General features: G+C 34.0%; 1 protein-coding gene across 1 annotated transcript; it reads left to right on the forward strand.

Moving 5' to 3' along the window:
- Positions 1 to 2,258: 2,258 nt before the first annotated feature.
- Positions 2,259 to 7,767, forward strand: LOC145009217 (heat-inducible transcription repressor). Its single transcript, XM_078967907.1, has 11 exons — positions 2,259 to 2,453; positions 3,272 to 3,597; positions 3,738 to 3,815; positions 4,009 to 4,574; positions 4,783 to 5,400; positions 5,474 to 5,628; positions 5,697 to 5,878; positions 6,469 to 6,602; positions 6,701 to 7,050; positions 7,153 to 7,256; positions 7,367 to 7,767. The coding sequence occupies exons 2-11, from the start codon at positions 3,291 to 3,293 to the stop codon at positions 7,435 to 7,437; spliced, it is 2,565 nt and encodes an 854-aa protein (XP_078824033.1). The 5' UTR covers positions 2,259 to 2,453; positions 3,272 to 3,290; the 3' UTR covers positions 7,438 to 7,767.
- The last annotated feature ends 4,431 nt before the right edge of the window (positions 7,768 to 12,198 follow it).

A 12,198-nucleotide genomic window follows, 5' to 3' on the forward strand; every position in this document is an offset into this window, starting at 1 on the left:
AAATAATGAGACTAAATTTATGTTGGTTTAATGGAAACATTCTTATAGACCAAAACGTACTCGGAAGAAAAGCAAGACATGACAAAGCGTTACCTCGATTTGTGGATTATAATACATTCCTAATTCAAAATTTCATAACTCTTAAGGTAATTGACACCAAAAAAATCATTTATACCTAGCTCGCACAATTACCGTGTCAATTTTTTTTTATAGATAGTATGTTAACGGACCTTGTCAATTCTAGTGCAATTAGACCTCATGATGTTCAATTTGATTAGAACTGTTAATATTACTTCAAACTCTCGGACAATATATTGAGAAAGATTCTATTTATGTTTTCAGAATAGTCAAAATATTTGATTCTTAACAACAAGCACGACAGGGCATAATAAATCAATTGTAAAAAGTTTGGTTAGCATTTACTCAAATGTTGTTCGAAGATTTATATTTTAAAAGTGAGAATTACTAAAAATACATGTCGTAAAGTTTATACATCGATGGTCAATTAGACACCCATCGACAATGATGATTAGTTTGGTCAACACTTCTTCGGTCATAAATAGAGCAATGCTTTAAGCGTGAATTATAACATCCTGCTTTACTTTTATGAAATCCACATTCTTACTCTCAATGTTTTTATTTATAACATGCTTTATTGTTTTCATTTTTTTTTATAGCAATGTACTTTTTTTTTTCATTTTTTTATACCAAGGTACTTTCACTTTTTAAATAAAATCTGAACATTATGGTTAACAAATATTAACGTATCAAAACCATTAACCATAACCATTACTAACCATACAAAATGGCTACCAATGCATTACACCCCTAGGCATGATGTCATTACATAAGTACATGATCAAAACCATGATGGGCTAGGGTCTTGTGTATGAGCTAATAATATTTGTATGAGATATGACTCGTGACATAACAAAATGTCTTAGGGAGGACAGAGTCGAGGTTGGGTTCGCCGTCGGTTTAGGGCGGTACCGCCGGGTCATGACCCTTTCAATGGCGGGTTCCAACAGTTTAGGGATGTGGGAGCTATTGTGCGGGTTGTTGAACCCGCTTCAACCTTTACTCCTCATGTATCGACGGCTTGAAAATGAGATAGGACGTATGTCGCAACCTTTACCTTCACTGGATTCATCGTCGATTGCTCCGACCTTATGAAAGAGTTCTCCAAATCTCTTTTGAGCTTCCGATTGAAAATGACAAAAAAAAAAAGTAAGAGAGCCTTCATCCCAAGTCTTGGAGCATTTGTTTTTCTAGGCCATTATCCTTAATAGCATTTTTTGTGAAAATAAGGGTATCATCACAAATGTTAGTGTGGATCAAATAGTTGTAAAGTAGTTTCTTTCGTTTTTCTGTTTTTTGAAATTTCACGAATCACGGGAAATGTTTTTTGGTGTTTGAAATTATTAATTTAAAATAGCTGTTTTTTTAAAAAGTGTTCATAAATTTATCTGGTATTAACATGCATTTTATGAGAACGTATTTGAATTACAATATTACAAACATAATAAATTACTTTGTATGTTTTTAATTATTATGAGAACGTATTTAAATTACAATATTAAAAACATAATAAATTACTTTGTATGTTTTTAGTTATTAAAAATAATAATGTAAAAGTGGATTAAATAAATTTGAAAGATAAGTTTTTATGTTTTCCGAGTTAGAAAATATGAAAGAAAGTATGAGAAAAAAAAAAGCATGGGTTGAATGGGTGGGTTGGGCTCCTTTTAGGACAATTATATAAATGTCACTTGTACTAAATTCAGATTACATTGACAACGATGTTAGTATCTTGTGGCGTAGACACACACACCCAAAATATGAATAAAACTATTGTTTCAATTTTGATGTCATGGCATTGTCACATTATTAGTAACAACCATATAAACAAGTTACAATTACCCAAATTACCTTGATATTACGTAAAACGTAAATTAACTTACGTGCAAAAAATATAAAACTTTTAAATATTATTTTTAACAAAATAAGAGACATTTTACTAAAAATCATATTATGCTTCAAGTAACTTAATCCTTTATTTGATTAAGAATTTAAAACATAGATCGTCAAACACTGAATATATATGTTTATTACAAGAAATATTACTCGTATTATTTTCCACGAAAATGGTACTACATTCGTTGCGATATGTACAATACTTTATGCGAAAGGTACAACATGTAGTGAACAAGATACGTATCGAGTAATTTATTAATAGCAAGCAAATTACTAACAAAGAAAACTTGGACGGAGATCCCATTTTTCTAACCGGGCTGTCAGCGTATTAAAGAACCCCCACGAAATTCAGATCCAGAACTTGCACAAGTTAGGGCTTAGCCGTACAAAAATCAAACAACTTTCCTGCCAAATTCCATACAAATTCACATTCAAGTCGATCGGCGACCGGTGTCTTCTCCGTCGTGATCTCCGATTAGGTCGGTTTCCTGCATCTCGTTACATCATTACACATCTGTCTCATACGTATTGATGTATACAATATTCGCAATCGTGTACAGCTATATATTTTTGAATTTACATATTGCCAAAACCCTAGCGTATACTCTACTTCAGTAAATGTTGCTAATATGTGTTGGATCATGAGATCGAATCCAAGTTATGGTGACTGGTAAAGCTGTTTTGAAGTATAATTACTCAAATAGCTCGCCATTTTTGAGGAAGATAAACAGAATTAGAATTCACATTATGAATATTGTTATATTAAGTTGGTACCAATAATGCACGGTTCTTAGTAGATCTCTTCGTATGATGTGGATATAATTAAGGTGTGATTAAGAATCCGGTTGAAATTTGGAACAAATGGATCTGATCTATGCTGATAATACTACCCAAAGTTTCATTAAACTGTTGCTGAAGAAAAATATGTGGGATGTTTGAATTATGTGATCTCAATTTACTTACTAATCATGAAAGGTTCCTAGGGAATCTTTCTGTATGATCTACATATAATATGAATATGTTCACGAGTCCAATTCCATTGCTTGCATTTGGATTTGAAATTTGAACCAAATAACACAATTCCAATTTCAAACCCCAGATCTGTGCTGAAAGTACTGCCTAATGGACCTCCATGAAAGCTAAAATAACAACTTGTTGTTTTAGCTTGCTGATATTTGATAAGACAATGCTAGCTGTAAATATTATTATAGATCAGTATATTTTATTGATTTAAGTTAACATTCCATCTATATGTTTAGAGAGCTATACTGAAGACAATTTACCGTTCACGTTTCAGATAAATTCTTGGTGAGGCAATGAATTTTTTGGGGCTGCGGTCCCAACAGACTGCAGCTCAAGTGCCACAACCTCTACCACCACAACCTCTACCACCACAAGCTCAAGTAGAACCAAACAATAAAAAGCCAACTACAACATTAGAGGATCTTGTGGCTGAAGATCCATTCCCTTTTGTATCTTTGTCTGATAAGTTTGATGGAAGAAGTGAAGGAAGTGGAAGTGAAAATGGTGCATTTGGGGGATTAAGTACAAAGAATGGAGCACCTGTTGTGGATAAACACATAGATGTTTGTGAAAAAGAAGGATGGATCACCATTCCACGCAGTACTTCCTCATCATTCTCTTACTACATTTTATTTTACATGATGACATAGTTTTTCTTATATGCATGCACATGTATGCATCTTTTAAATGCACCATATACTGATTTATAATCGATTAATTGGTGCTCATCACTTCTGCAGAGGAACTTCCTGATAGTTGGAATGAAGAACCAGATATGCTATCTTTTAAAGCTTTTGATCGCCCCTTTGTTTTCCCAGGTACCCATTCTTTATTAAATCACTTCTTTGATTTAGTTTTAGACATAGAGCTATAGAGGTCAATCTTTTTATCTGCAAAGGGAATTTTTTCCCTGTAATTTGTCATTTCAATCAATGAGAATTACATTCCCCTGAATATAACTGCTCTAACTTTCTTATCCATATAAAATACTACATTTTTTCTTATTTACAGGAGAACAGGTTCATATACTAGCATGCTTATCTGCATATAAACAAGACACAGAAATCATTACACCCTTCAAGGTTGCTGAAGTAATGAGTAAAAATGGCATTGGCCCAAATGCCAAAAAGCAAAATGGTGAGGTCAATGGGTCCCCTGTTTCTGCAGTTACAAGTCCTGATGCACATGGTACAACTCAAAATGCTAATGACATTTTGGATGAAAAGACTGACCCAAAAAAGGATCTTTCCACTGGTGAATCTCTTCTCAGAATGCAAGATCACAGAAGACAAACCGAAATGATTCTGCAGAGATTTAGGAATTCCCATTTTTTTGCTCGAACTGCTGAGTCAGATGAGCCACTTTGGTCAAAAAGAAAAGCACAGGAAACGTTTAGAGAATCAACAGAAATGATTGGAGGGAAGTTTACTACATATGATGTGGATTCCAACAAGGGTTCTGATAAGAAAGCCCTTTTGAATACTTCAGTTGATAGAGGAAGTCTTGATGGAAGTACTTCTGGTGGAGTTGCAAGAAATGGATTTAAATGTAGCTCATTGGCTAATGGAGATATAGTGGTATGTTTCTGAAATGAGGTGCATGACTTCTTTATTATAATTATCTCATTGTTTCGTGTTTGGTATGATGGAATCGGAGAAGGAATGGAATGCTAACATTCCATTCCTTTCCTTTGCTATTCCATTCCTTTCCATTCATCCAAACGAAGGATGCAATCAGCCAATCATTACTGATTTGCATTCCATTTTCTTGTTTGGAAGGATGCAGGTGCTTTTACAGGTAAACATTGGTGTAGACTGTTTAAAAGATCCAGTTTTAGAAATCATTCAATTTGAAAAATACCAAGAGAGCACTCTAAATCACACAACTACAGAATCCCTAATTCCCTCAAATCAAGATCCATGTGGAGATTTATTAAAATGGTTACTGCCTTTAGAAAATTCCATTCCCTCTCCATCTCCTTCATTAACTCCCCCTCAAATGAACTCTTCAAGCATCCGTACCTCATCAACAAAAGTCAACCCTTCCGCGACATCAGCATCCCCTATTTTCTCATTTGGACACTTCAGAAGCTATTCCATGTCAGCAATTCCTCCTAGTGCTGTTCCTGTCTCACCCTCTAGCTCTATGTCAAGCATTGACTTAGAAGACCAGGATCAGTTCTCAAGTAGAAAGTCAAAGGATGAGAAAAGTGAAGGTGAAGGACTTTTATCTTTCCGGGGTGTACCCCTGGAGCCTGAAAGGTTTTCTGTTCGTTGTGGATTAGAAGGGATTTATATTCCAGGGAGAAGGTGGAGGAGAAAAGTGGAAATTATCCAACCTGTTGAGATCTCTTCTTTTTCTGCTGATTGTAATACAGAAGACCTTCTTTGTGTTCAGATAAAGGTCCAACCTTTCTTCCCTAGTTCTATTGGGCCCCATTTTCTATTAATACTAATGTCTTCATTTTTTTTTTTAGAATGTTTGTCCTGCACATGTGCCAGATATTGTAATATATTTGGATACAATAACAATTATACATGAAGAGGCTTCCAAAGGTGGACCTCCTTTATCTTTACCAATTGCATGTATTGAAGCAGGAAATGATCACAGCTTGCCAGATTTAGCCCTCAGGTCAATAACATAGTTTTAAAGATATCAAAGTTAGTTTTGCATTCTAAAATAGTTGTTTTTCATAACAGGAGAGGAGAAGAACATTCCTTCATTCTAAAACCTGCAACTTCATTATGGAGGAACAGTAAAAGTCAAAGTGATAGGAATCTTCGGTCAACACAATCACATTTTGGACAAGCAACATCAAGTGGTCATGTAGAACGTGGTGATAAGTATGCAGTTTTAGTATCATGTCGCTGCAATTATACTGGTAATCATGTGTTATGCCCACTATTTCTTGTGTTTTTATATTATTTAAAGACAAAATTTCATAATTGGTCCCTGTGGTTTGCAAAATATTGCACTTTGAGGACTTCTATGAAAAACGTCACACCGCTGGTCCTTATGGTCTCAAAAATTGCATGAATGGTCCTTCTGGTGTTAGCTTTAACTTTTGAGTTGTTAGTTTTTTTCTAAATGACCAAAATGCCCTTGGACCAAATCTAAAACTTGTGTATGCTTTAAGGATCAATTATGAAAATTTGAAATTTTCTATATATATTAATTTTATATATAAGCTTGAACTATATATATTTAAAATTTTCATAATTGATCCTTGAGGTATGCACAATTTTTAGATGTGGTCCAAAGGGCATTTTGGCCATTTAGAAAAAAACAAACTACTCAAAAGTTAAAGTTAACACCAGAAGGACCATTTATGCAATTTTTGAAACAATAGGGACCAACTTCGTGACGTTTTTCATATAAGTCCTCAAAGTGCGATATTTTGCAAACCACAGGGACCGATTATGAAATTTTGTGTTATTAAAAATCAATAACTGACACATAGTTTGGATGCAGAATCTAGGTTGTTCTTCAAACAACCAACAAGTTGGCGGCCACGTATGTCAAGGGATCTGTTGATCTCAGTTGCATCTCAAATGTCAAGGCCAAATCTTGGTTCAGATGAACGAGTTCTTCAATTACCTGTGCAGGTTTCAATCTAAAAAAAAACATAGTTCATGATTATTATAATAATAATGGCTAATTCATGTTATATGAAAACTGATTTATTTATGTTATGGTTTTACAGGTTTTGACACTGCAAGCTTCAAACCTGACATCTGAAGATCTGACACTAACAGTGCTTGCTCCAGCCTCCTTTACTTCTCTCCCATCTGTTGTCTCCTTAACTTCAGCACCCGCAACACCATTAAGCCCAGAAGAAAAGTCAACAAAAGTCAACGTTGACAGACACAATATTGCGATGAAGAGACTCAGCTCAGCTTTAATAGAAAATCAAAGACGCAATGATGAAATTGGGCGTCAAACTGGCATTGGAGCTTTCTCTTTCAATGAGCAACCAATTTCCATCACTGATGTGCTTCCAAGAAGTGATTTGGGATGCACACATCTGTGGTTGCAAAGTCGAGTTCCATTAGGGTAATCATAATAATAAATACTACTACTACTACTACTACTTTTTTTTTCTTTTCCTCATGGTTTTTAGTTGATTAGAGATTTATTTATTTTGATTGAACACAGGTGTGTTCCTTCCAAGTCTACAGCTACTATTAAGCTTGAGCTACTTCCACTTACAGACGGGATTATTACCTTGGATTCTTTACAGATTAGCGTTAAGGAGAAAGGTATGCCATGTCATCATCCTATATTATATAATATTCCTGCTTGTAATTAATCTAAAATCTAAAACATGATAGTGAGAAAGTTTGTTAATTTTTGGAAAATGACAATATAGGTGTAACGTATATCCCGGAGCATTCCCTCAAGATAAATGCAACATCCAGCATAAGTGCTGGAATCCTCTAAGTCTCGGAACACAATTCATATATACTCCAGTTCCAATCCGGATGGATGTGAAGATCATTACATGCTACTCTCAATATATATGTATCTGTGATTGAAATGTAGTGTCTATTTTTGTTTAAGGATGAGTTTATAAAAAGTTGTTTTTTTTTTTTTTAAAATGTATGTGTTGACGGAAACAGAAAAAAAAAACCCTCAATTGGTGTGTGGAATCCAAAGAAATACCTGTACATTTGTGTTTCGGAAAATGTTTGTTGGACAAATTTTTATATATTTTTACTGTGTTCAACATTGGAACAGATAATTCATAGGCTGGATATGAACTTGTTCTCACTCTTTTATTTGTGTAAAAGACGTTGATGTCGTTATCTATTCGTGTGTTCATGTTGATAAGACAAAATTAAACAAAAAATCGCCTTATGTTGTCATTCGTCTTTTTTTGCAAGTTGTGATTGGAGATAAAAGGGTCCACACAAGCGTTATGCAATATGTCAAAAAGTTGAAATAGGCGATGGGTTATCTTCAAGAAGACATCACTAGTTATGTCATACTGACTATTTAAAATAATAACCTAGTTTTATAATGAAATGATTTAGATAATAGTATTCCAACTTAATTTAATAAATTTTCAACGAGTTTAACATATTTTAGTTTAGCTATGTAAAACTTTACTTGTTAAAAATATAATCAAAATTTAAATAGAAAGTGTATTTCTATTAAAATGAAAAACAAAAAATGCGTTGTCATAAGGGGTGAAAATCAGAAATTATGTTGCTATAAAAAACAAAAAGATGAAATTTTTTTGTTGTTTGTTAAATATCTGAGAATAAGTCCCGATATGTTGCGAGTTTGTGTACCTATCTTATATTCTATTCAATTTCAATTCCTTATTTAATTACTATAATTACGTAATAACATATATAGGTTCAATTATGTATAAGGCGTTTTACAAAAATATCGAAACCAAACCATTTGCATTCGATTATTGAAAATAATAAACCACACCAACGTTTTTAGCAATGATATAATAGATCGGTTATATGAATTAATTTGATTACGCTTTGGTTTTTCAATTTTAATGTTCATTGCTATATTTTGCAGATACGACCTAAGAAATTAATAGTTATGTTTAGAAAACCTTAGGGTGCGTTTAGTTGCGGAAAAATGAACCGTTTTCCGGAAAAATTTTCCAAGAAAAATGAGAATTTTGAAAACGCGTTTAGTTCGTCTATTTTTCTAAATTTTTCACGGAAAATGAAATTTTTCCGTTTTCTAAAATTACAAACAAGTTGGAAAATTTTGGAAAACTGATAATCATTGTTTTCCATATTTTTCTAATTCCAAAATTTTTCTATAAACACACACCCACTTCACCTCATCCACTTCTACCTACCCCCACCTTAACACCCCTCACCCACACACACACATACATATCCACCCGCACACACACACCCGCACACACACACACACATCAACCCACAAACACACACACATATACACACACACCAACCCACACACACACACACCAACCCTGACACACACATACATACCCACCCACACACACACCCACCCGCACACACACACACACCAACCCACACACACACACATACATACCCATCCACACACACACACCCACAAACACACACACATACATACCTACCCACATACACCCACCAACATACACATGCACACACCAACCCACACACACACACACACCTACAAACACACACACTTACACATACATACCCACCCCCCCCCCCCCCCACACACACACACACATACACATACATACACACCCACCCACACACAAACACACACACACACATCAACCCACAAACACACACACATACATACCCACCCATACACACACACGTACATACCCACACACCCACACCTACCCCCACCCTCACAGACACACACACCCACACACACAAACCTACACCTACCCCCACAAACACACATACACACACAAACACACACTCGCACCCCCACCCATCCAACACCACCACAACAATCACCGACCTACCATCACCACCACCACCACTAACCCGTCACTAGCACCACCACCATCACCACCACTGATAAAATTGACGCCGCCACCACCATCGCCTGTCATCACCACCACCGCCGCCGACCCGCTACCGTCACCGCCCCCACCCACACCCTACTACCACTACCGTTTTTTAAAAATGAAAACCGATATAAAAATAGACATTTAAACACGTTTTCTAATTTTCTAAAACTGAAAATGAAAAATGAATAAGTTTAACTAAACACGTTCTCTAAATTTTTCAATGAAAAATGAAAACGGAAAATGAAAATTGAAAAGGGAAAACAAAAAACGGAAAATGAAAATTGTTTTTCCGTAACTAAACGCAACCTTAGTTTTTTTCCTAAATTTGAAAAATAACTTTAATAAGAGTTAGTTTTGTATTTTGAAACGCCCTATATATTTGCTCCCCTAAATCTCTAACTATAATGATCGAGTAAGTTGACTCTTATTAATGCTTATTATCGTTGAAAGACAATTATAATTCTCATTTTAAAGTGTGTGTATTCATGTAAGATCCTTGAAAATTCTAAATTATCTATTTATTTCTTTATTTATTTACCTGTACTTAAACAATTTTATATAGTCAATCAAAGCCCAACTAATAAAAAATCCAATCCATAAAATAAAGATTATAGAATGCAAAAGCACCATATGATGAATTTGGGATACTACTAATGGTTGATTTCTTAAATAAAATAATTGACAATAATGGAGGTTGAGAATAATTATTTAATTTATATTAAACCAATGATAATATAGATATAAAGTAGGCCATTTTAATATTTATAAATGGGTTAGACTAATTAACTATGAAGTAGGTTTCACTATTTAATCCAAAGGTGTCAGTTCTTGCGTGTATTTGAAGACAACTTTTTTTTATACGTACACACGTATCAAAATTAACAATTTGTCCATTTTTATAGATATTGTAATGTTTGTTTAATTGTTTTAACATATAATTTGAAAACAGGGTCACATACATATGACAATACGATAACAGGTTTTAGGTTAACCTTTACTTTGTTTTTTGTGTACTTCATGACTGTTTACTTTCGTTTATGTTAAAATTATATCATTATAGAATTGATTTGTCCATCAAATTTCACCACAATATAACAAACACAATACAAAATTATTAATGGTTGATGATATAGTTATTAAATAGATGAAAAGTAAAGTATGTTAATATTTCGTGTTAGATAAGCAATATACGAGTTGATTTAAAGTATGTTATTGCTATGTTCATTTAACCCATAAAACATTTTTTAAATAGAGCAAACTGCAAATTTGATCTTTTTGGCTTCTGAAAACATTGGATAAGATGTAAAATGTTTTCAATTTGCACCATTGATACAAAACACAAAACACAAAACACAAAACTTTTGTGGATTTGATGTCACACTTACCAATTGTCAAATTGTCTCGCTATGTTTATTGTGTGCCCTCATGTGAGGGAATTTTTGTCTTTTCACTTCTCTGTTTCTTTTATCTTATTATTTATTTTTCCCTTAAGGCCATTTGAATAATTGAGTGTAGCCTCATTCACAACTAACATCCCTAAGAGATAGTTGTTTGTCTATACCTATCATCATTAATAGAGCTCTTAGACACAAAAAAAACCCTATTCCTAAACCATTTGTTCTTCTTATTTTCTACATGGAATTTCTTAATAATGATGAGAATATTGTCCACCAATCCATCCACTTAACGCTTTGATGTAAGGATGATACATGGTAAGAAACCATGCTTTTAATGAACTACATTTCAGAACTAAAAATCCAACAATAAAAATCTATACTTTGATATTTTCTTGTTTGAAGATGGACATCCCCCCATGTTTAGTATTGAACTCCATCCATGTGGGAAGTTCACAAAATTTTCCGAACTAGACTCAATAATGGAAGTATTAAGTCACATTGTACCCACAATTATTTATTTTTGTTTGCCCATTAGTGACTTAGATTTTGGACTTCGAGCTTCAAGCAACAATGATAATGTGTGTAATCTTGCATAATACTTGAAGGACACCAAAATAATATGGTAATACACAAAGTCTCCCCGGTTCCTTATTAGTCATGGCAAATCCATCTCCTTGGCTATTGAGTCACTTTACCATATTTGTGAATGCTTTGTGTTTGTTATGGAGCCTATGCAACTATTTATGAGGTCTCAAAATGTTGTTTATTAGTGCTTTTCAAGAAGTGTTGCATTTTATGTTTTTTGAATTTTAACATTTGTTTCTCCCACTTCTACTTGTTTCCTATGACAAGAAAAGTCTCTTTAAAAATTCAACCTTACGTACAACAAACACTTTGTGCTTGACCAGGGTATAGAAGTAGTATCATATCGTTCCCCTTAGGGTACCCCACAAAAACACATGTGTTGGTCATGGATACTAGTTTTTTAGATGTCTCATACTTCACGTAAGCTTCATAATCCTAAACCGTCAAGTAAGACAATGTGGGTGCTCACCTATGTTATAACTCATGTGGTGTCTTACTCACCTTCTTGGTTGGAACCATATTGAAAATGCATGCAAAGTCTCTAAGGTATAACCCTAAAAAGATAACGAAAGGGTAGTTATATTCATAATAGATCAAACCTTATCAAGGTTTAATTTCTTAGCTCATAAACACCATTATGTTGTGGTGTTCCAGGTGGGGTGAGTTCTATACAATATCACAAATTCATAAGATAATCTAGGAGATATT

Source organism: Lactuca saligna, chromosome 8, assembly GCF_052625555.1.
Source record: "Lactuca saligna cultivar CGN05327 chromosome 8, ASM5262555v1, whole genome shotgun sequence".
Taxonomy (NCBI): domain Eukaryota; kingdom Viridiplantae; phylum Streptophyta; class Magnoliopsida; order Asterales; family Asteraceae; genus Lactuca; species Lactuca saligna.

Coding starts and splice junctions, on each gene's coding strand:
- LOC145009217 (XM_078967907.1), top strand. CDS start 3,291: ATGAATTTTTTGGGGCTGCGGTCCCAACAGACTGCAGCTCAAGTGCCA. Junction 3,816..4,008: donor TCGCCCCTTTGTTTTCCCAG/GTACCCATTCTT, acceptor TCTTATTTACAG/GAGAACAGGTTCATATACTA. Junction 5,879..6,468: donor ATGTCGCTGCAATTATACTG/GTAATCATGTGT, acceptor GTTTGGATGCAG/AATCTAGGTTGTTCTTCAAA.